We start from the raw sequence: 25,690 nt of genomic DNA on the forward strand, positions 1-25,690 counted from the left end.
TCTAAAACTATTCAATATTCCAAATGGATATATTGCCATTTGGCTTTTGTTGCGGAGTCTGATCTGTTTAGTAGAATAGGGTGAGAGAAGGAGCCAAATCTGTTCTGACTGCTTACTGGTGGGGACCTGGAAGGGGGAGGCGGCTAATGTTCATAAAATCAGTGACGGATTGGTCCCAATTCAAGTTGGAGATCAATGCGTTCATGTTTGTCAGGCCTTCTGTGCTTGGTGGAGTATGTCTCAGGTTCACATTTACCTACAGGGGGTTGGGGCTGCTGGAATGTCGACACACACAGAGAGAGACCCTTTACACATGCAACCATGGTCATCCACACCGGTGTGAACACACAAGCACATCATGCATACAAAAGCATGTGCTCCCACACACAAACGTACGCCTGCATAAGCACTTACAATACAAACACACACACCAAAACACAACACCTGCACATAAACACACAGATTTGTTAGTGACATGGCAGGGTCTTGCTGTGTATTATAAGACAGGAACGGCCCCATATCACTGCCTGCTCCTCATTTCCTGCCCTAAACTCCCTTAAGCCCTGACCAGCCTCCAACGCACAGACAGACAAACGGGAAAATGATACAAGAACATCCAAAACTGCAAAGGTGCTCGTTTGCCCTTTGTTTATACTGTACTTCATGTCAATATAGTCTTCAACACTTGTTTAGCTGTCCTGCCCAGTGTAAAAGCCCTGAGATTCAGTACTGGAGAGAGACAAACATGGGAACACAGTGATCAAAGTCTGATCCCACTGACTTGGCCCTGCCTGGGTTCCTGGCACTACGCCAGCACTTTCCTTTTCTCTCATACGGAGTACGAAGCCCTGATGCACTATCCTTTAGGTGTGTGTGAGAGAGAGAGACTGAGATCAATGTCCTTTTATACAAGCGTATTAAGCGCGCGCACACACACACAGCAACAACAGCATCCACTGTACCACTGTTTTTTATGTCCCAACTTCCTTCCAATGTCTGACTACATTTCCACCAATTCAAGTCCATTTTATAAAAAGCAGTGCAAGAGTTTCCAGCCATTATTCCAACAGTGTATACATCACACCCTGTTTAATACATTCCTATAACACTGACAGTGCAGCGATAGTAAATCTTAATAGCCAGCTCATTGATTTTAGGCAAATAATGCTACAGGAAATGCCCTGTAGTAGAGTCATTTAAGTAACACTATTCTACTTGATGATCCCAGAGTACACTGACTCACTTGCTAGTTCTGGCCCTCCTGGCCAAACAGTCAAGTCAGCGAGCGTTCGTGTGGTTCCTGCCGAGACAGAAGTGAAAGAAAACAAGGAAAAGTGCAGTCGCAGCATCTTGTCCAGGCCTATAGGGGTCAGTGAAGAATGCACCGGCCGCACAGCTCCCTGAGAACAACAGAACATCCATCCAATTCACACCCACTAAACTCACACTCAGTGAACAAACACACACCTTTAAACTTTTAGCTTTCTTGTTGCTAGAAGGTCAATTGAATAAAATCATGGCCTTGAGCGTGAATTGATTTAAGATCAATGCTGTACGCTGTAAAGAACACCTTGTCAAGACCAACATCGGCAGTAATTTATTTTCACTGTGCATTGAGTACCAATAAATTAAAATCAGGCTACTTGGTAACATTTTGTGCCAAACTATTCAATAATGGTTATGTCATGATAAAGTGCATTGTATGCAAACGTAACGAGACCATTCATGACAATGTTCTTTGAGAGACCTCTCGCATAGTCTGAATGAAAGGATGCTCTACTCTCTGCTTGAGTAAAGACATGCGGTAGGGCACTAGACCAGTCATGGCCTGACTGGACCGATCTGAACGGCATCCATCTTGCCTGGGGTCACTGGCTGTAGCGGTACACTACGTTCAGTGGCCAGAGAAAGTGAAGTACAGTAGAGCACTCTGGGCACACTGATCCTAGGTCAGTATGGTGGCCATGTCAACACAGCAGCCTTACTGTACCAAAGGCGTGTCAATAGCTTCTTACATAATAAAAGTGCCTCTGTATTTCCCTGAGCCTCACTGCCTACTGTTCTGTACCACTGGAGCAGCAGTCATGGGATTGTCAAAGCATCCTTGAGGTTTTCCCACACACACAAGCACACACAGAAGTATGGCTGTCCCTGACAAAAAATGTCATAAATGGTGGTCGACAAAGAGTCAGCTGTTCTTTCGATTGGTCGTCATATTCAACAACAAAAAAATCCGGACGTTGAAATCAGGTTAATTTTCGGTTCTGAATGAAAGTTGAAAATAAGTAATTTATAGAGGTCTATGTTTGGACCAAATCAAGGCTGGTCCAGACCGGACAAAATCTGAACCAAACATAAACATCTATCATTGGTTTAGATTGTCTGGACCAATGTCCGTGGAAGTGACAGCCAAAAGGCATCGGTCCGTGCTTACTGATGTATAGCCTACAGTGTTTCCTGAAATATAATTTTATGAATGGCTATCTATGTGGTAAGCCTACCGTCTGTCAAGCACCAAAAAACGACATCCGGGCTGGACCAGGGTGTGGCCTACCACGTCAGCGCACAACGTAATTTTATGAATGCCCATCCACATGGCCCATTGCACTGGCTTAATTAGTCCTGATTCCTATGACTAATAAAGTTGGCTATTTAAGCACTGAATATCAGCTACCCAACCTTATCAGGAGTTATCGCGAGCCTATTTGCAATGTGTTTACACAGCCGGAAATGCAGAAGTATTTTCTTTTTCGCCATGATCAGCTTGTCAAAAAGAATTACGGATTCAAACTTGAAACCACTGATCATGACAATGGGGTGAAACTCCTCCATTCCATAATGTCCATTTAGGTTCGGCCATTTGATCGGAGAAACCTGCATTATGTAAAAAGTGTTCGTCTTATTACATCATATATTTTACCTCCAGCCTGTCGACTACAGAAAAGGCCACATACTCTTTCTACCATATCCTATATCTGCTACTTGAGTTATGTTAGTTTATTTTATTGACTGAACGTTGGTGGAGTGCCAATCTGAAGTCAGAGATTGCTGAGTATCAACTGCAAGATAAAGAATGGTTGGTTGATTTTGCCTTCACCGTGGACATCATGGCCCTCATGAATGAAATTAATTCCAAACTACAAGGGAAGTAGTTTGCACATCACATGTACAGCCTTGTCAAAGCCTTCAAGGGAAAATTACTCCTCCTGACCCGCCAAGTAGAAGCCAACAATCTCACCCACCTTCCGACACTACTAGTCTGTTCTCTATCAGATGACCAGCGGGAGAAGTATACATCCACCTTCCAACACTACTAGTCTGTTCTCTATCAGATGACCAGTGGGAGAAGTATACATCCACCTTCCAACACTACTAGTCTGTTCTCTATCAGATGACCAGTGTGGAAGAAGTATACATCCACCTTCCAACACTACTAGTCTGTTCTCTATCAATGACCAGCGGTAGAAGTATACATCCACCTTCCAACACTACTAGTCTGTTCTCTATCAGATGACCAGCGGGAGAAGTATACATCGCTGCTGCGTGCTTTGAACGGTGAGTTCTCATTGTTTTGAGGATTTCAAAGTGTTGGAAAATGACATGCTGTTGGTTTCCTCTCCTTTCACCTTCAATGTGGATAACGCTCCCACTGACCTGCAACTTGAGCTTATCAATCTTCAGTCTGATGCAGTGATTGGAGAACTATTCAAAACAATGTCACTGATGAGGTTCTATGCATCTCTCGATGAACAAAACTTTCCAAAGATTAAGAGTCATGCCCAGAAGATGTTTGTACTGTTTGGGTCAACCTACGTATGTGAACAGACATGATCAGTGATGAAATAAAAAGGCACAGATCATCTCTTACTGACTCTCACCTCTTAGCAATCCTGCGCATAACGACGTCAGAAACTATACCTGACTTCACCGCTCTAGTCAGTGCACATCATTTACTCACACATCATCTACTCACACTGAGTAGTTTAAATGTAATGTAGAGCTCTCTCTCTGTGTTTTTGTTAATACCCAATAACAAGAGTTCTGTCCGTGGTGCTGAATGCACAGTGTACTTTTCCCTCCGTGTAGTTCATTGCATGTTTAATAATGAAATTACCTACCAAAATGAGAACATGGATGTGGTTGATTTCTGTGCATGTTAAAAAAGTGAAATATGTAGCATATCTGGATGTGATTTACAGTAGATATATCTGCCAACACAGTCATACACATGATGTATAGTCCTGTAATATGATCCTGGCCCACGATGGCAAAAATATATTCTTATGTGGCCCTCCATGGAAAATAATTGCCCAGGCCTGGCCTAGTCGGTAGTGAATGTGTACAGCTCCTACAAGCTGATGAGCCATATAGAGGGACAGGATCTGTGATGCTCCACAAAGCACAACCCTTACAAGAAGTAGTAGTAGACCTAGCTACATGTACAAGGAACCCAGAATGGAATTGTGAATGTGCATCCATTCACATTATAGCAGTCAGTGGGACAAACGGAGGATTCATCTTCTTCCCCCTCCAACAAATCCCACCAACACAGTTTTTGCATCACATATTTACAGTGATATTTAAAGTGACGCTATAGGAGGTTTTGAATAATTTCAGCCAGTAGTTTAGAAAGTAGTGTTCACAAGCCAAAATGGGCCCTGACAATTTTGCACAACTTCATTCATTTCTTATTTCTTCCACTAAATGTTGGAACATTGCTGCAGGGATTTACTTCCATTTAGTCACAATAGCATTAGTGAAGTCGGGCACTGATGTTGGGCGATTAAGCCTGGCCCGCAGTCAGCGTTCCAATTCATTCCAAAGGTGTTCGATGGGGTTGAGGTCAGGGCTCTGTACAGGCCAGTCAAGTTCTTACACACCGATCTCGACAAACCATTTCTGTATGGACCTCGCTTTGTGCACGGGGGCATAGTCATGCTAAAACGGGAAAGGGCTTTACCCAAACTCCAGCCCCAACCCATTATTCCTCCTCCACCAAACTTTACAGTTGGCACTATGAAAGTTTGGAACGCAGTAGTGAGTGTTGCAACTGAGGACAGACGATTTTCAGCAATCAGCGGTCCCGTTCTGTGAGCTTGTGTGGCATTTCGCGGCTCAGCCATTGTTGCTCCTAGACATTTCCACTTCACAATAACAGCACTTACAGTTGACCGGGTCATCTCTAGCAGGGCAGAAATGTGACTGACTTGTAAAGGTGGCATCTTATGGCGGTGCCACGTTGAAAGTCACTGAGCTCTTCAGTAAGTCCATTCTACTGCCAATGTTTACCTAAGGAGATTGCATGGCTGCATATATCAATATTTATTTTTCTCCTTGCAATTCGTATATGTTACAAATCCACTTCGTACAACACGTTACGAATTTGTAGGTGCTTAAGGTCTAAGAAAGGTGCCTAAGATCTAAAAAGAATAATTATAATAATAATATATTAAAATATTTTGGTGAAGAGGAGTGCAGTACAGTACTAGAGACATCAGGGTAAAAAGAGTGTCAACTGTCATATTGCACCATGTTGTAATTACTTACTGGGAGACTACATTGAGTCTTGACACGGTAGTTCTGGCCTTCAAGGTTGCGTGTAACTGATAGATCAATTCCCCACACTATCCATATTAAATGAGTTGAGACCTTGAGATGATGACATGATTTGCTGCCAAAGAATGGTTTAATAGGACTGCAGAATGGGTTAAAGAAATGTAATTTAGCCTAGTGAAAATGCTCTGTACCCGTTCCTCTCGATCTCTCATATATTAATGAGCATGACTGATTAAGAGTGCAATATTTCAGAGGATAGAACATCTTTCAGAAACTATTTTAAACCCAATTTCAGTTTTTTTTTTAAGTATATATTTCAAAGTAAATGTCATCCATTTAAACCCTAAATTGGTTAAGGGTCTTGCTATATTGGCTCAGCAACAGTAAACAGGCTCTTCGGAGAGCGTATTAGAAGGTGAATTGAAGGGGACGTGTGTTGCAATGTGACTGTGGTCTCTCTAGCATGTTACCTCAATTCCAGGCTGATAACACTGACAGTGAGGATAATCACTCTGGGCACACGTTCGATCAGATGCAGCACAGCACCCTCTAGTCGGGCCACCAACACACACACACATCCATACAAATAAACACACACACACTCATACCACTGCCATCAAAAAACCTGTCAATAGCAGGGACATTATAGCCACATGCCACAGACAATGCTACAGGGAAACCTGTCAGTCTGGAGTAGTCATCATCAGCACAGGAGCCCCAGGAGCCCCAGCACTCACAGATGTGAAGAGAGGAAAGGAACACAAGACTGTAAAGAGGGGAATGGCAGAACAACGAGAGAAAAAGAGGTACAACTAGGAAAGGATAGGAGGTAAAAAGAGGAAAGACAAATAAATGAAAAAGGTGAAAAATGAGGGTTGTAGTACCTGAGAGGCAGATGAAGGTCATGTAGTCTCCCTGTCCTCCAGTAGCCAGGAAGGGGATCTTCTTCTTGGTCCTCCTCTTCACCTGCACGGCTGCAAGCATCTTCTCATCGTGGGGTGTGAACACCGCCTTGTTGATGGCTGACTTGGCACTCATCTTGAGGGAGGGGGGAGAGTCGCAGAGAGAGAGGGTAGATGGAGAGGAGGTCGTCAGCGCTCCTCTGTGGATGGAAAGAGAGAAGATCATTGGTGAGTGTTACTGTTTGACTTTGGTGGAAGGGGTAAGGTTATAGGGTTTAATATTTTCCCAGTATTTTACAAATGTTGCATCCTGAGAATGAATCTCTTTTCTCCCGGGTAGCCCAGTATTTCCTGCCAAAACCGGAAGTGTAATTCAAAAAGATATGAAGCATATAAATATATATTTTTTTAAATCAAGCCTGATGCTTCCTGAGCCTGATAAGCTATACATTAAATACATTTTATGAAACCAAAACCCCAAAATATCCTACATGATTGTCCAATACATATGATTTATAGGCTTTACGCATGTCATAAAAACATAAAAGCCCATAGATGTAGCTAGCTATATGCTCTCTTGGGTAAATAAATGAAACAAGCTCCAGTAGGCTAATCTTATTGAGTGTAAACTGTATTACATGAAGGAGGTGCATAATTCCAGTCCAACTCATGATAAAGTTGGGACAGAACTTTCTGGTGCGGCACATGCGGATTCTGGTGCATTACATACGGCCTACACAGTTATAAGTATAGGCTAGAGAATTTGATTTTAAAATATAATAGGGCCTATTTGTATTAGGAGGCTGACTCATATATACATTTTATAATATTTCCCCTAATGTTATAGCCTACCTCTTCTATTGTTGCTTCATTCTTTCCTCACAACAGTTAAATAAGTTTTGTTGTCCTCATCTTCATTATTCTAATGACATGCTTGTATAATAGGACTATAATTAGATTGATGGCTTTCACTTCTCTTCATGAAGATTGAATGGTTATGTGTCTGAATAAATGAATGCTATAGCCTACCGCCATCGCGCGTTCGCTCTTCTTTCAAACTACCCATGAGTTCTATTGGCTGCTGTATTTAACATTCAGCAAACAAGAGCTTGCATCCCTCTTTGAATAGTCTATTGCTATGAGAAATACACAAAAAAAATGTCCGACAAGCTATTCTAGTCTAGCTTTTCTTGCATGGGACTCCAAGAGCTAAGGAGCTTTTTTTAAGGAGAGAGGCCAGAGGAGCACAGGTGTGTGTGTATTGCGCAAGAGACAGAGGCTATAAGTTAGAAGCTTATTATGCATAACCCATCATTAATTAGCTAAATATAAAGCAAATACTGCTTTGAATGTATTACCTGAAAGAGGTAAGCGAGGACATCTATATATATATATGCATATATCAATCTTGAACAGGATGATCTACTTTGGATGTAATTTGAATCTAATTGAGGAAGACTGCGAGAGTGCTTGCGCATGCATTGATTTAATACAACAACATTCGAGTGATAGGCTGTTTTAAAACTCTGCAGCTGCAAAAAAATCTATCTTCACAATGAAAAAAATAAGGTGACCCCGAAAACGCTGTCTCAGGTGCCGCTCCAGAATCTCCCATAAGTGTTCAATTGGGTTGAGATCTGGTGACTGAGTCAGTCATGGCATATGGTTGACATTATGTTCATGCTCATCAAACCATTCAGTGACCACTCGTACCCTGTGGATGGGGGCATTGTCATCTTGTTGGGGCATAGCCATTGTAGCCAAAACAATGATCAAAATAATTACCTGCCCAGCATTTTTACAATTGACCCTAAGCACGATAGGATGCTAATTGCTTGATTAACTCAGGAACTACACCTGTCTGGAAGCACCTGCTTTCAATATACTTTGTATCCCTCATTTACTTAAGTGTTTCCATTATTTTGGCAGTTACCTGTAGCTCTCACATAAATCATGTATTGTCAATGCAAACTTTCTCCAGAACATTCTAGCCTAAATCAATCAGTCCAGCCCATATCACTGAATTATTCTTATTATGAAGGGAGGAAAAGACACACTGGTAGAAACAATGTCTTTGTTACATGTCAGAAGAAATCACATTGCGAAAGCAGTGAGAGATCAGTCCCGGAAGAAATAAAAGAAAAATGGCCATTACATCGGACTGCTTTGTGCTTTTCCAGTCCCCAGCATCAGAAAGACCACTCCAATCTCATTTCAGAAACATTCTGCTCCCCAAAATAAATGGCCCTATAAAAAAATGTAATGACAGAATGAGTGACCGCCTCCAATATGGAAGACAGGCCATCGTTTCAGTGGAGTGGTGCAAATATCGACATCTCTCTTAATATTACACAGGCAATGTTCCCTCCAACATCTGCTGCAAAATTTTAATGACTTCAGTTAGGAAACTTTTCAGAAACATCTCATTGCCATTGAACAGTCATCACATTTGACATTACTTGAAATATATCTTTTAAATGTAACTTTGTTCACATTATAAACTGGCAGCTCGTCATCGAATGAGACGGAACACCCAGGTCCTCAAACACAATGTGCTTTGCTGATCGTGTCAGAGAAAGCAGTGCTGAGGCAGTGCAATTGTGGTTACATTAATGGAGGACGCAGTCATAAACAACAGTGTTTAATTGTGTCCAAATGCTCTCCAGAGAACTATGGCGTTTAATCATTGTCTCAGCCAGACACACACACGGAGGTGGTGCACTGGTGATACAAAAATATAACTGTCCGTCACAACAAATGCTACATGAATTAGGCGACTCAGGAGGCATAGCAACACTGCCATCGTCAATTTGGATTTCTAATAAGCAGGCCCAAAATAACAGTTTTTCACACTGCATTGAGCTTCAAATAAGTGTTTGGCAGTTGAGGAGGAGAAGCAAGGAAACAAAATAGTTCCACAGAAACATAATCCGCAGCGTTAGAAGCGTTGCCAAGACTAATTAATTGTAGGGAAAACACTAACAGCTTTTTGTAGTTTTGATGGAGGAAGAACAGTTGACTTATTAAACCAGATAAGCAAACGACTGTACATCAAGGTTAAGCTTCCAACGCTGCGGATTATGTTTCTGTGGAACTATTTTGTTTCCTTGCTTCTCCTCCTCAACTGCCAAACACTTATCTGAAGCTCTGAGATAGAGGAAACACTGAGCACCCATCTCTTCATCTTCAACAGTCCAGCTAGAAAAACATTCTGGTCTTTCTTTGAGAACAATAAATACAACAGGTAATATGAAACGTCAAGAGACATCGAGATTCCATCCAGAAAAGCCAGGATTGTTTACTTTCAGACATTTTGATTTCTGAATCATGAATGGTGCTGCATCTGGCGAGATTTAGTTCTAAGCATTGGCACAGTAACTGTTTCTACTGCTAGGTACACCTATCCACAGGGCACAATTTAACTGGCCTAAAAACCAAACAGTAAAACAATCCAGCTCAGCAAATGGCATTTCAAAACATCAGCAGATGAGGCTCTAAACAAATTGTCTATCTCAGAGTAAACACCATACAAGTCAAGAGTTCTTTAAGAGCAATTAGCCAACAAAAGTGTCTTTCCTTGTAATGTTTAAAACATCCAACACCTAAATCTACAGACATGTGCATACACCAGTGGAGGCTCCCCAGAGGAGGAAAGGGAAGACCATCCTCCTCAGTGAATTTCAAAAAAAATGTGAATAGTTAAATGTAAAAGTAAAATATAAAAAATGATAAAACTATTCTACATATTCACGTCAACAAATTGATATAAACACACTTGATGCCTCAACAGCACTCCCTGGGGTAGCACCATGGGGTAGCCGGAGGACAGCTAGCTTCTGTCCTCCTCTGAGTACATTGACTTCAATACAAAATCTAGGAGGCTCATGGTTCTCACCCCCTTCCATACTTACACAGTAATTATGACAACTTCTGAGGGTGCCCTCCAACCTATGAGAGCTCTTGCAACATGAACTGACATGTCTACTAGCTATGTTGACTATGACTAGCTAATATGGTGACAACGATGTAAGCTGTGTGTAGCGGTTATTGGTTATAGTATGAAGGTTTGGCTTGGAAAGGTTTTTCGCCTGGTCACAGACAGCTGTTGTGTTGGGCACTGAAGTCCACAAGCGAAGAGAAAAGGTGAGAGGAGGAGTGCGTGTAGATGCGAGAAGGAAATATACAACAAGCAAAGTGATCATGCGGTTCATATGTGGTTGCTATTAAAGTGAAGTGTGTGTGCGGGTGATCAGGGGTGTATTCATATCGGCGATTCTGTTGAAAAATGTTTAACGTAAGCAGACAGAACAGGGATAAACATATCTGAATTTGTCCAATAGAAACTCTTGTTTCCAATTGTTGGACTAATGATTAAACCCTAGATCAGCTAGATGCAGGCAATAATAATAATAACAATAATACTACATTCCCAAAAATTATGCCATGCTCATAAAAGTGCATTCTTTTATCACATGTGCAGTGCACTCTTCCATCATGCACAGCTGATTCTCAAGATCTTGCACACTAATGAGAAGCTCTTGAGGCCACACTACTACACTGTCTGAGCCAAGGACTACATGCTTTCTGGTAAGTTTTGATTACAATACTGGGTGGGGTGAATATATTGTATATAACATACATGATTTTTTGTCAACTAGTAAATAGTAGCCTACAGCAAAGTGTGTTAAATAATTTCTAACTTGTTAACAATTTCTGCTAGTTAGTTTTTGCTACCATGTGGGTTTTAGCTTGCTTGAGCCTGCTAACTGAGGAGCGTTAATTCACCGGTTTCCATACACGTTTCATTTTAAAACATCTTACAAAATTAGTTGTTTAATCTAACTGCTTAACTAATCTTTACAAGAAAATGCCACGGGCACAATCTGATATGTGGAGACATTTCACTGCAGCTAATGTAGAAGAAAAAGCAACATTGCAGATGAGCTGAAGGCAGTCATCAATGACCTTGGACCACAAGGTACTTGCACTGGTGACAGACAATGCTGCAAACATGGTGGCTGCTTAGTCTAAAGTGGAGGAGTCCTACCCTCACATCACACCCATTGGCTGTGCTGCTCGTGCATTGAATCTGCTCCTCAAGGACACCATGGCACTGAAAACAATGGATACACTCTACAAGAGAGCCAAGGATATGGTTAGGTATGTGAAGGGTCATCAAGTTATACCACAATCTACCTCACCAAGCAGAGTGAGAAGAATAAGAGCACCACATTGAAGCTGCCCAGCAACACCAGTTGGGGTGGTGTTGTCATCATGTTTGACAGTCTCCTGGAGGGAAGGAGTCTCTCCAAAAAATGGCCATATCACAGTCTGCCGTTATGGACAGCCCCATCAACAGGATCCTCCTGGATGATCTATTTTGGGAGAGAGTGATAAGCAGCCTGAAACTCCTGAAACCTATAGCAGTAGCCATTGCACAGATTGAGGGAGACAATGCCATCCTGTCTGAAGTTCAGACTGCTTGCAGGTGTAAGAGAAGAAATCCATACTGCCCTGTTCACTTCACTGTTGCTCCAAGCAGAGGAAACTGCAGTTCTGAAATACATCAAAAAGCATGAAGACTTCTGCCTGAAGCCCATACACACCGCAGCGTACATGTTGGACCCCAAGTATGCTGGCAAGAGCATCCTGTCTGGTGCAGAGATCGACAAGGCCTATGGTGTCATCACTACCGTGTCTCGCCACCTTGGCCTGGATGAGGGCAAGGTTCTTGGCAGTCTGGCGAAGTACACTTCCAGTCAAGGGCTTTAGGATGGATGCAATATGGCAGTCGTGCCAACATATCTCATCAGCAACCTGGTGGAAGGGACTTTGTGGATCTGAGGCTCTTTCCCCTGTTGCCTCCATCATCCTCCAAATCCCACCAACATCAGCCGCCTCAGAGCGCAACTGGCCCTTGTTTGGGAACACACCAAAGCACGCAACAGGCTGACCAATACAAGGGTTGAAAAATTGGTGGCCACCCGGGCAAATTTGAGGCTTTTTGAGCATGACAACGAGCCATCCTCAACAAGGTTGGTAAGTGACAGTGAAGATGAGGCCTCAGACTGATGTTCAAGAGGTGGACATTGAGGTCCAGGGAGAAGACATGGAAGCCTGAGGGGAAGACAACCAAAGCTTTTGTTTCTAGACTATCATTTTACAGACATATGTTGAAAACGTTTTTGGGAGATGGGATGGATCATTGGGGATCATTCAATATTCCCTTTTGTTGTTCAGTGAAATAATCCCATGTGAATTTAATTAATGTTCAATTCATAACTAAAATAGTTTTTTCATTTCTAGTGGAAGGATTTAATCATTTGCAATTATGTCTACTTATGATAAGGTAAAAGGTTTATGTCTCCATATGATATGGTAAATATATCCAATGCAAAAAACATCTACATTTAAATGGTATTAATATTTATTCCCATGTATTCCCGTTAATTCCCACGGAAAGTTTCCACCTCTGAATATTCCCCAAAATGTGCAACCCTAGTCCTACCTAATCTTAAATGACACAGGCGTACACACAGACAGATAGGGCCTTGTTCCGTTTCCTATAAAAAACAGAAACACTTTGTTCTTCCACCATTTCAGCCCAGTGGTGCCCACCAATCTCTGTACAAATGATTCTCTAGTAATTCAGAACTTAAATGAAATTAATAATAGTGGGAATAATACGCTTCATTATGCACCTACGCGTATGAATAAAACATATGAAAACTTCGATTTTCTTTTGAGAGATGGCCTCAAACACAAATCATATGAAGACACAAGTAAACCTGAACGTCAAATGTCAATGGTCCTACTGTCACCTTAAGAAGGGGGTATAGAGGCATAGAGAGAGCGAGAGAGGGATACAGATAGTAGCCCTAATCCTGGGTGTCCCTACCGATCCACTACCATCCTCCAGCTGAGAGAGAAGGCTCCCTGTGTCTCCCAAAGCTGTCGGCAGACAGTGGGGAGTCTATATCGTGCCTCAGGTGGGCAACTGAAGCGTGAGGGATGGAAGGGAGGACCTTGGAGATTGAGGGTGGATTTCACTTTTCAGTGATGGTTTGAATTACATCAGCCTTACATTCCGACACTGCCTGGCAATGGTGAAAACCAGCTGTGGAAAAAGTACCCAATTGTCATACTATAGAAAAAAGTAAATACATGTTAACAGAAAATGACTAAAGTAAAAGTGAAAGACACTCAGTTAAATACTAATTGAGTAAAAGTCTAAAAGTATTTGGTTTTAAATATACCTAAGTAAACATAATTGCTATAATATAATTATCATTTTTAAGTCCTATATTAAGCAAACCAGAAGGCACCATTTTATATATATATATATAAATAACATACATACATGAATAGCGAGGGGCACACTCCAACACTAATTTACAAACAAAACATTTGTGTTTAGTGAGTCCGCCAGATCAAATCAAATTGTATTGGTCACATACACATGGTTAGCAGATGTTAATGTGAGTGTAGCGAAATGCTTGTGCTTCTAGTTCCGACTATGCAGTAAAATCTAACAAGTAATCTAACAAATTCACAACAACGACCTTATACACACAAATGTAAAGGGATGAATGAGAATATGTACATATAAATATATGGATGAGCGATGGCATGCGGGCGGCATAGGCAAGATGCAGTAGATGGTGTAGAATAAAGTATATACATATGAGATGAGTTATGTAGGATATGTAAACATTAAAGTGCCGTTATTTAAAGTGACTAGTGATACCTTTATTAAGTCTGTTTATTTAAGTGGCCAGAGATTTGAGTCCATATGTTGGCAGCAGACTCTCTATGTTAGTGATGGCTGTTTAGAGGCAGTAGGGATGACCAGGGATGTTATCTTGATAAGTGTGTGTGAATTGGACCATTTTCCTGTCCTGCTAAGCATTCAAAATATGAGTACTTCTGGAAATGTATTCTTTTCTTAAGGAATGTAGTGAAGTAAAAGTTGTAAAAAATAAATAGTAAAGTACAGATACCCCCCAAAAATACTTTAAAGTATTTTTACTTAAGTACTTTACGACACTGAAAACGAGACTTGCGTTGTAACCATGTCTGTCACCCCATTTTCCAGTGACAATCACTCCCTTCCCAGAAACACTTAATTCACTGTACCTCGCCAAGCGGTGAAAGGAGGGGTCGGTGCCGGATGCAGTCTCTCCTTTTGTTTAGTGTGTTAACGTGAAATCTGTTCAGCCAGAGCTCACGGCTCTCCAGAGGCCTCTTGAGTAAGGGTGCTTCGCTTTAGCCCACAGCCAAAACTTTCAGCACTCCCCACCACTCCTTTCCCTGCTTACTTCTTTACACAGGCCAATAGAATTCTGGCACAACAGCCAGGCTGAGAGAGCTTCACAACAATAGGACAGGTGCAGGATTTGCAAAAGCGGAGGCTACCACAAAGCCAGTTCAATTAGTTTGACATCTTCCAGAATTGCCAAACAATGATTTAAAAAACGACCAGAAAAATCAGGAAACAACTGATTCCTGATTGTTTATGATTAATCTTTGGTATAGTGAGAAATTTGGAATGCTGTTGTTACAGCTACTTTCCTCTGACATTTACAGTTAATGGAGAAAGGTTAGGGTTTAACAACCCTTTGAAGAATCCTTCAGAAAAGGGAGGATTTGAAATAGGCTTGGGCGATATACCATTTATACTGGGGTATTTTGAAATACAGACGGTATGATATTGCAATGCTTATGACTATAAATGAAGTATAACTACAAGAAATGTAAGATGTGTCAAATAAAGTATATACACACAGCTCAGGGCTCCAGTTATGCATTTGTTTTGCTAACTTGCTAGCTAAGTGGCTAGATCAAGCTTTTTGGTTACAGCAGAGACATTCTAGCCTAAGTACGAGTCTCTTTAGCTAACATTCCACTCCTTACCACTCATTGTCATTGCCAAAGAAACTGGCCTTTCTGTCATCTTCAAATATGAATCATTAATGATCAAGGAGAACTGATGAGTTGATAACCCTCACAGGTTATCAACATACTCATGTTATTTCCAACAACCAACGAGCAACTCCGCCTTAAATCCAGCTGCATATTGAACATTGAGACTGCTGAAAGGCCAGTCTCTTTGGCAATGAGATAGAGTGGCAAAGACTGGTACCAGACTACAGACATTCAATCTTCAATCCCCTTCTGGATCAAGATCCCTGTTGCCTGAATTGTTTTGTGCGGTATGGTACAAAAACGGTATGAAAATCCACCCAAATACCGCCCAACTCTAATCTGTGCACTAACCAACCCACAGTTGGAGCACCGTGCCTGGTGTGATGCCAAGGTGTTATGTTTAACTTTCTTTGTGCCACATCCAGTGTTGTTTTCAGATGGCAGTTTGCAGATCGAGCCAGTGAGACGGCGATAAGCAGGGGAAATCACATTCCTGGGGCTTATCTTCCATTCACATTCCTTAGAGAACGCTCCACTATCAACAGGAATAACAGCTACTCTTCAGCTCTGCTCGAGTGTGAGTTTGTAGAGGGTGGGCCTCTAACAGAGTAGAATGCAGGAAGGATGATGAGAGGGAGCCCGCTCTAAAACAGCTGTCTTTCAGGGGAGGAATGAGAATATTCATATCGGGAAAATACTATTTATTTCTAAAGGAATACAGTTGCATAGCGTTTGGCAGGTAAAACACTGTGCTTGAAATGGATGCAGTATGTAGAAGATAGACCTACATTAACTTGAAATGTTCCACAACAGGTGCGTGAAAATTGTTCCAGAGTATTACTTACAGCAGAGAGATTTCACAATGGTGTCACTGTCTGCACAATGTTTTAAAAAACAAGGTGACAACATTCTTTATGCTATATTTATTGAAGGATCTAGGCCTAAGGTGAGAAATACATTGCAGAAGAACACATTCACTGAAAACATTAGTGGCATAGTTCCACATAAAACTATCACGTGAGGTGAGAAACAGTACAAATCTTAAATTGGTTTGGGTCAGGGCATTTTTTAGTAAGCCTACTCCTCTTAACATGAGCAGTAAGGAAATACTGGCAGTGTAGTAGGACTGGCACAATTACCGTATAATCGTGTAACCGACGGTTATGGATGAAGAGCGTCATGAAAATAACAGTCATAACCGTTTGGAACGAACAGCTAACGAAGACCGCATTTGTGCGGTTGACTCCGTTTCTGCAATAATATGGACTAATTTTTTACCCCCTTTTTCGTGATATCCAATAACAATCTTTTCTCATTGCTGCAGCTCCCCAACGAGCTCGGGGGAGATGAAGGTCGCTTCTTTACACCTGGAAGCCAGCTGCACCAATGTGTCGGAGAAAACACCATTCAACTGACGACCGGAAGTCGCTAGAGCACAATAAGCCAAGTAATGGTACTCCCCGGCCAAACCCTACCCTAACCTGGACGATGCTGGGCCAATTGTGCACCGCCCTATGGGACTCACAGTCACGGCCGGTTGTGACACAGCCTGGGATCGAACCCGGGTGTGTAGTGACGCCTCAAGCACTACGATGCAATGCCTTAGACCACTGCGCCACTCGGGAGGCAATAATATGGACTCTTAACAACGTGCTAAAAATGTTTGCCCCTTGCTGAAACAAGCAAGGTATTGTAGCAAACAATGAATATAATGGACTTTGAACCTCTATCCCTGGCAATTTGACTCGTTATCTTACGGGTACACTCGCAATAGCTGCTTGATATTATGATGCAATCTTCTGCATGCCAATGTAGAATGTTAATTCAAATGATGTTAACTGATATGGCTCATGCAATGGATTTTTCGTAATGTCAATGGAGTTGAATCAACAAAATCATAGCACATATTGATGGGTACACTTCCTGCTTTGCTCTAATGGGTACACTCGCAATGGCTGCCAGTCCACCCATTATGCCATCATTGACTTGAATGCGTTCTATTCATTCTATTGAAGTACCTTCAGAAAGTCCTTGACTTATTCCACATTATGTTGTGTTACAGCTTGAATAGGTTCTCTCTCACACATACACACACAATGACAAAGTGAAAACATGTTTTTAAAAATGTGTAATATTTTGTAGAATCACCTTTGGCAACTATTACAGTTGAGTCGTGTTTTGTATGTCTGTATCAGCTTTGCAAATCTGGATTTTTTCTCATTCTTCCTTGCAGATTTTCAAGCTTTGTTAAGTTAGATGGGAAGTGATGGTGAACAGCAATCTTCAAGTCTTTCCACAGAATTTCAATGGGATTGAAGTCTGGGCCACTCAAGGACTTTCACATTCTTGTTCTGAAGCCATTCCAGCGTTGCTTTGGCTGTATGCTTGGGGTCATTGTCTTGTTGGAATGTAAACCGCACCCCCAGTCAAAGGTTGTTTACACTCTTTAGCAGGTTCTCATTAAGCATTTGCCTGTATTTGGCGCCATGTTCCCTCTATCCTTACCAGTCTCCCAGTCCCTGCTGCTGAAAAGCATCCCCATAGCATGATGCTGTGGGGATGCACCACCGTGCGTCACGGTAGGGATGGTGTTAGATGGGAGATGAGCTGTTTCTGGTTTCCTCCAGACATTACACTTTGCATTCAGGCCAAATAGTTACATTTGTCTCATCAGACCACAGAATCTATCACGTGCATTTTTGCAAATTCCAGGCATGCTTTCATGAGCCTTTTTCTCAGGAATGGCTTCCATCTGGCCCCTCTCCCATAAAGAACAGATTGGTGAAGTGCTGTAGAGACTGTTGTCCTTTTGGCAGGTTCTACCATCTTAGCCAATGAACTCTTTAGTTCTGTCAGCGTGGTCATTGGGTTGATGGTCACCTCCCTGACACAGGGCATTCTTGCCTAGTTGCTCAGTTTAGTTGGTCAGCCAAGCTCTAGGCAGAGTCTGGTTAGTTCCATATTTTCTCCATTTCCCGCTGTGTTCTTGGAAACTTTCAACACTAAAAATGTTTTATACATTTCCCCAGATATATGCCTCATGACAATTATATCTCTGAGATCTACGGACAGTTCCTTGGACTTCACGGTATAGTTTCTGCTCTGACATGCACTGTCAACTGTGGGACCTTATATTGATAGGTGTGTTTATTTCTAAATCATGTCAAAACATTTGAATGTGGTTTCCATCTGGCCACTCTACCATAAAGGCCTGATTGGTGGAGCGCTGCAGAGATGGGAGAACCTTCAAGAAAGACACCCATCTCAGTAGAGGAACTCTGGAGATCTGTCAGAATAACCATCAGGTTTTTGGTCACCCCACTGATCAAGGCCCTTCAACCTCAATTGCTCAGTTTGGCCGGGCGGCCAGCTCTAGGAAGAGTCTTGGTGGTTCCAAACTTCTTCCATTTCAGAATGGAGGCCACTGTCTTCTTGGGGACCTTTGATGCTGCAGAAATGTTTTGGTACCCCGTCCATAGATCGGTGCCTCAACACAATCTTGTCTCGGAGCTCCATGGACAATTCCTTCCACCTCATGGCTTGTTTTTTGCTCTGACATGCACAATCAACTGTGGGACCTTATATTGACAAGTGTGTGTGCCTTTGCAAATCATGTCCAATCAATTGAATTTACCACAGGTGGACTACAATCAAGTTGTAAAAACATCTCAAGGATGAAAAATGGAAACAGGATGCACCTGAGCCCAATTTCGAGTCTCATAGCAAAGGGTCTGAATACTTATGTAAATAAGATATGTTTTCAATTTGCTAAAATTTCTAAAAACCTGTTTTCGCTTTGTCATTATGGGGTACTGTGAGTAGGTTGATGAGGAAAGAAATGCATTTAATCGATTTTAGAATAAGGCTGTAACGTAACAATGTGGGAAAAGGGAAGGGGTCTGAATACTTTCCAAATGCACTGCAAGTATTACAAGCAAAGTTACATAGTGTCAATAGATCCTCCTTACCTGTAAAACAAACAAAGATCCAAACTAGCTGAAGTATGACAAATTGGAAACCTGTTATTTAAGTTTCACTGAACATTCCCTTAGCTGTGTTGGTTTTGCATGAATATGCTTTGTAATTTGTATAAAGTGTGTTAAGGCTGTTTGCCCATACACACTTGCCTAGTGATGTCATTTCATGTGTGCATCCTCCAGCCAAGTGGTGGGATGGGACAGTGTGTTCCCATGTTGAAGCTTCATCGGAAACTAGCAAGGATTGGTTTTGTTCCACTCTCCATTATATGAGCCACTGAAGACAGGAAACTGGCCTCGTTAGTTCGGCTATCTTCTCATTGCACAAAAAAGGAGTGTCTCCACTTTCCCTTCCAGCAAGCATGGCAGTGGATATTCAGAGAAAAACCAGTCAAAATCATCACACCATGTGTAATAGGTTAGATAGTCTAATCATTTCCAATAGCCTATCTTTCATGGTGTACTCGAGCAGCCTAAATGTTGCAATTAAATACTTCATGGGAGTGTGGTGTGCATTTGGAGTTAATTGGGTTGGTCAACAGCTAGGAGATAAGAAGTAGTATTAAGGAGAGCAAGAGATGAGGTGAATAAGGTGGAAGCAGCAGCCCTGCATGGCCCCAACCTGTCAGAGACTTGGCAATACAGACATAGGATTTATCTGCAATGAGCAATTACCACCCAGCTTAAATGTATTGCATTTTCCAAATGGCTTTTTCCACACTTTGGCTCCAATACAAACTCAAGCTCAGCATTGTAGTTTGCCTAAACACTATGGAACTGGGAAAAATAACAATGTTCAGAGGAAAATGATTAGTAACAGCCTGATTTTAGTGGGTTCACACCTTACATTACCTTCCACTCATGCCATTTGAGTAACCCTGAAGGCTACTGTAATTACCCTAGTAACAAAACGGACATGTTGTTAGACTTGTTACATAATACATTTGGGGCTAGCCTAATTGCTTTGCAATGACATCAAATTAAGAGGTTTTTGATATTACTCAAGTCCAATATGATAGCCACTAAGTTATGACAGAGTAATATTGTAGGTTAGCAAGGTTACAGCAACATGCACATCTGCATGAACTAATAACTAATGAATTGCTTTGATATGGTTTTGGAGTAGGGCCAATAGCCCTGCAAAATGATACGGTTTCCACAAGTGCTTCAAAACACAGCACTTCAGAACATATGTTCCATAGATTCAGCAAGCCATGTTTTTGGCTGTGTTTTACATTCTCCTTCTTGTAATGTTCCATAGGATCACGTGGTACACGATTGTATTTATTAAAGTGAACATGTGGAAAATGTTCTCTCTCGCTCTCTCTCTCTCTGTGTGCAGGTGTGTGAGAGAACTGAAGTCAAGTACTACCCCCATTTCAAATCAGCTGTCTGAGCATTGCATTGTTACACATACACAATAGTATCTGGCCATTAGGCTGGTAAATATTTATTTTTTTCTCATGGAAAACTGCCTTCCATTAGGTTACTGCTTTCAACAATAGCTTCATATGAACAGGACATCCTGGGTTTTTATAAACCATAAAAGTCAAACAAACTTATGATCAATGATACTCATGTGACTTTTCCTTATTGCTGGGTGTGGTATTCAAACAAATCAAATCCCACGTATATTAATGACTTTCTCAATAGCCTGACCAATGACTATTTATGAATGGAAAAAGCTATCGATCACGTGATACAATTCGTTCCTATGAGAACACTAAATAGTGCATTTGAAGCCAAGGAAGTCTTAAAATGTCGTTTCATGTGGGAGATTTATTGACGTTGCAGGCTAGCTCAGTACTGCCCCCTCTCATTGAGTATGTCAAGCAGAATGCCGACCGGGGTACTGCAGGCTGCCAATAGCTACTAAATGATCCTTATAACTTATTCTGTGTGCGATTTAAGAATAATCGGTTCAAGGACATACATCAGGTGTAATATAAAATGGCCATTTCCCCATTCCCTATAAAATGGGAGATCCGGTTTTCTGCAAAGAATGCCTGCAGTACCGTGGTTGGCCTTGAACGTCGTGGCTTCAATGAGAGGGGTCAGTCGTTCTCCCCTGAGCCTGACTGACATTTTATATTAAGTTCAACCCACAGTTAATGTCTTAATATACAGATGAGCACATAATAATGAGCTTCAGGTTATGAAAATATAGCTCTTGCAATAAAGCATCCTTATATGAAACTAGCAGGATGCATTATTATTAGGAGCATAAATGAAATATTTGCCATTCTATGAAGCTTGTGACAAAAGCCTCCCTGAAATCAGATCGGGGGCTATTTGAAGTTTGAACAATGTCTGGCTAGTGTTCAAAACACCATAGTCTCAGTTTGAAAATTATGAGCATGGGAAAATAAGACTTCAAAATTAGGCGGCGTGGTTGCGGTGTACTGTGAGTGGCATGCCTTTGAAAGCCAGATTTTGCAATAGTCGAATGTTCTGTACAATTTGAACAAACTTTACTTAGACAGTGTAGCATTGAAATTAACTTGGTGTCAGACTTCAGCCCCAAATACTTAAATTATTTGTTTTGCATGCATTTTACAAGATGTAAGTCTTCAAATCCTGAATAATCCATTGAATGAATGTTTTGACGTGTGCAATAGGTCGTAAACTAATGAAGTGCCTTTAACAGTAACAACTTCTAGGAGATATTTAGCTGAATCTTGCTACAGGCACCGTGAAGACAGAGTGACACAAACAGGACTCTGCGCTCTAATGTTAATAGTTGAACGAAAGTCCAGTACAAACGTAGATAACTAACTCATCACACAATTTGAACTTGCTATTATGTGTATATAACATTTTCATAATATGAAAAACCGAGAGTAAACAGAACAGTAAATATAAAAGTAACTCACTTCTTGTTAGGCGACTGTTTCACGTGTGGTTCAAGCGTCAAAGCCTCAAAGGATATCACCGTGAGTCCATGAACTTTCACTTGCAAAGTCGTTCCTGTTATCTAATCAAAGTTAAAGGTAGCATGTCGTTTTTGACATAGAAGTAGCCTAATTTCGTTCAACAGTCGTATTTCAAAGAAAGACAGAGCGCCTCAAACTCTCGCAGAGCTAGACTACTAGCGCGCCACAACTGCTGTCTCGATGGAAAAGCAGTAGCAGGTTCTCACAGCAAGGTTTCCAAACCGCCAGTCACGTGGAGTAGGCGCTACGTAAATGCAATCTGGATTTGATTTGACTCTCAAAAGCACTCCTCCAAAATAACAAGTATGTTTGCCATGATTTATAGTTGTTTTCCTTCGAATGAGAAGGATTTATAGTGGTTGTCCTTCTATATTTTCTTACTTTGCTTGATATCAAATCTGAAATATTGGCCTTGAATAGGCCTATGCATCCATGATAATGCATTCAATCTCTCTTTTGGTAGGCCAACCAAAGTTGTTTTTCAATTGTTGGCTATAAACTTTCATGAAACCAATATTTGCAACACTTCATTTAATTGCCTGGAATTATTGCTTGGAAACGTACAGTATGTATATTTCCTTGATTAACTGCACAAAGTTCTGCACTAATTGACTGGTAGCCTATTAGGCTAAATAAATGTTGTCAATGTACACACCACATGCCTGCTCTCCCCAAATGCCAGCTGTTGCCACCCTGCCTGCTAGTGTGTTCATTCCCATAGCCATGCCAACAGTGTGGTGTTCCATAGGAATTCCCACAGAGTGTGCCCAGGGCCGGTTTAAGAAATCATAGGCCCCAGGGCTTTTTTTTTTTGCGCCTCCCAGACCATAATTTTCTGCAAACAACTCCATGCACCAAGATGCAATTCGATGAGTGGTAAATTAACTGATGAAGAAAAAGCCTCTTTATAATAAACCCATAATAACATTTGCGATGTGGAATAGGCTACAGTTGAGCAGAGGCGTTTAAAGGATTTCCACCCATGGGATTTTTTGGGGGGCAGGGTCTGAAAATAAATCTGCCTTTTAAAAATGCATTTCATGCAATTCCACCTCATTTACATGATGGAAGACATTAGTTGAATGTTTTTTAATACCACACAAATGACTGAAATGAGTGGCTACTCTGACACTGACAAACTGAGATTAAACTGGTCTTGACTTCAAACCAACAATAGCCCAGGCCAATGAAATGACACATAGATTGTACAATATTAGGAGGAAATATATATATTATAGGCTACAGTAAGCTACTAATGATGAAGATGAAGCCATAGGCTACTCATGGTGATGGCCGATGTGCTTGTTGTGGCAATAGCTTATCTCAAGATGAGCTACTTTGAAGAACACTGCTGCTGTTCACAAAAATGTGCAAGTTGTTGAGAAAAAATCGTTTCTCCTTTTTTGTGTATTTTACCCCCTTTTTCTCCCCAATTACGATCTTGTCTCATTGCTGCAACTCCACAACGGGCTCAGGAGAGGCAAAGGTCAAGTCATGCGTTCTCCGAAATATGACCTACCAAATCTACACCAATGTGCCGGAGGAAACACTGTTCAACTGATGACTGAAGTTAGCCTGCAGGTGCCCGGCCCGCCACAAGGAGTCGCTAGAGCGCGATGAGCCAAGTAAAGCCACCCCCAGCCAAACCCTCCCCTAACTCAGACGACACTGGAACAATTGTGCGCCGCCCTATGCGACTCCCAGTCACGGCTGGTTGTGACACAGCCTGAGATTGAACCCAGGTCTGCAGTGACGCCTCAAGCACAGCGATGCAGTGCCTTAGACCGCTGTGACACTCGGGAGGCCCTGAAAAAACGTTATATTTGTTCTACAGACAAGAGTGGGCATTTGCTTTCCAAACCAATTTTTTTTTCAGCGATTGTGTTTTGAAATCTGCAAAAAGCCAACCTACAACCGCAACCAACCATAGAAATATAATCCATAGATGGCAGTTCCCATTCAAGTCAGGACTGGCACCCACTGCTAGTTTACCCATGAGTTTAACAGTCAAATTGCAAGGGTAAGAGGCTCCAAAACCCTTCTATGGATTATATGTCTATGGCCACAAGCTGTATATTTTGCACACATGCTGCCCAAACTGCGGACTCACGACTGTAGGTACAGTTGAATTTGGAAGTTTACATACACCTTAGCCAATACATTTAAACTCAGTTTTTCACAATTACTGATATTTAATCCTCGTAAAAAATCCCTGTTTTAGGTCAGTTAGGATCCCCACTTTGTTTTAAGAATGTGAAATGTCAGAATAATAGTAGAGAGAATGATTTATTTCAGCTTGTATTTCTTTCATCACATTCACAGTGGGTCAGAAGTTTACATCCACTCAATTAGCATTTGGTAGCATTGCCTTCAAATTGTTTAACTTGGGTCAAACGTTTCAGGTAGCCTTCCACAAGCTTCCCACAATAAGTTGGGTGAATGTTGGCCCATTCCTCCTGACAGAGCTGGTGTAACAGAGTCAGGTTTGTAGGCCTCCTTGCTCGCACACGCTTTTTCAGTTCTGCCCACAAATTTTCTATGGGATTGAGGTCAGGGCTTTGTGATGGCCACTCCAATACCTTGACTTTGTTGTCCTTAAGCCATTTTGCCACAACTTTGGAAGTATGCTTGGGGTCATTGTCCATTTGGAAGACCCATTTGCGACCAAGCTTTAACTTCCTGACTGATGTCTTGAGATGTTGCTTCAATATATCCACATAATTGTCCTTCCACATAATTTTCCTCCCTCATGATGCCATCTATTTTGTGAGGTGCACCAGTCCCTCCCGCAGTAAAGCACCCCCACAACATGATGCTGCCACCCCCATGCTTCACAGTTGGGATGGTGTTCTTCGGCTTGCAAGCCTACCCCTTTTCCTCCAAACATAACGATGGTCATTATGGCCAAACAGTTCTATTTTTGTTTCATCAGACCAGAGGACATTTCTCCAAAAAGTGAGGTCTTTGTCCCCATGTGCAGTTGCAAACCGTAGTTTGGCTTCTTCCTTGCTGAGCGGTCTTTCAGATTATGTCGATATAGGACTCTTTTTACTGTAGATATAGATACTTTTGTACCTGTTTCCTCCAGCATCTTCACAAGGTCCTTTGCTGTTGTTCTGGGATTGATTTGCACTTTTCGCACCAAAGTACGTTCATCTCTAGGAGACAGAATGCTTCTCCTTCCTGAGCGTTATGACGGCTGCGTGGTCCCATGGTGTTTATACTTGCGTACTATTGTTTGTACAAATGAACGTGGTACCTTCAGGCGTTTGGAAATTGCTCCCAGGGATGAACCAAACTTGTGGAGGTCTACAATTTTTTTCTGAGGTCTTGCCTGATGTCTTTTGATTTTCCCATGATGTCAAGCAAAGAGGCACTGAGTTTGAAGGTAGGCCTT

At 41.6% G+C, this 25,690-nt stretch overlaps 1 protein-coding gene across 2 annotated transcripts in view; it reads right to left on the bottom strand.

Moving 5' to 3' along the window:
* Nucleotides 1-22,506, bottom strand: part of LOC111968585 (syntaxin-binding protein 6) — a 95,785-nt gene extending 73,279 nt beyond the window's left edge. The window contains exons 1-2 of one of the 2 annotated variants that reach the window (XM_023994262.2): nucleotides 22,234-22,506; nucleotides 6,441-6,658 (exon numbers count right to left, since the gene is read on the bottom strand). In XM_023994262.2, the coding sequence (XP_023850030.1) occupies nucleotides 6,441-6,594 (154 nt within the window). In that variant the 5' untranslated portion in view covers nucleotides 6,595-6,658; nucleotides 22,234-22,506. The remainder of the gene's footprint in view (nucleotides 1-6,440; nucleotides 6,659-22,233) is intronic. The other variant, XM_023994263.2, reaches the window with a different exon arrangement.
* Nucleotides 22,507-25,690: the final 3,184 nt, after the last annotated feature.

The sequence above is a fragment of the Salvelinus sp. IW2-2015 genome, linkage group LG9 (assembly GCF_002910315.2).
Source record: "Salvelinus sp. IW2-2015 linkage group LG9, ASM291031v2, whole genome shotgun sequence".
In the NCBI taxonomy this organism is placed as follows: Eukaryota; Metazoa; Chordata; class Actinopteri; order Salmoniformes; family Salmonidae; genus Salvelinus; species Salvelinus sp. IW2-2015.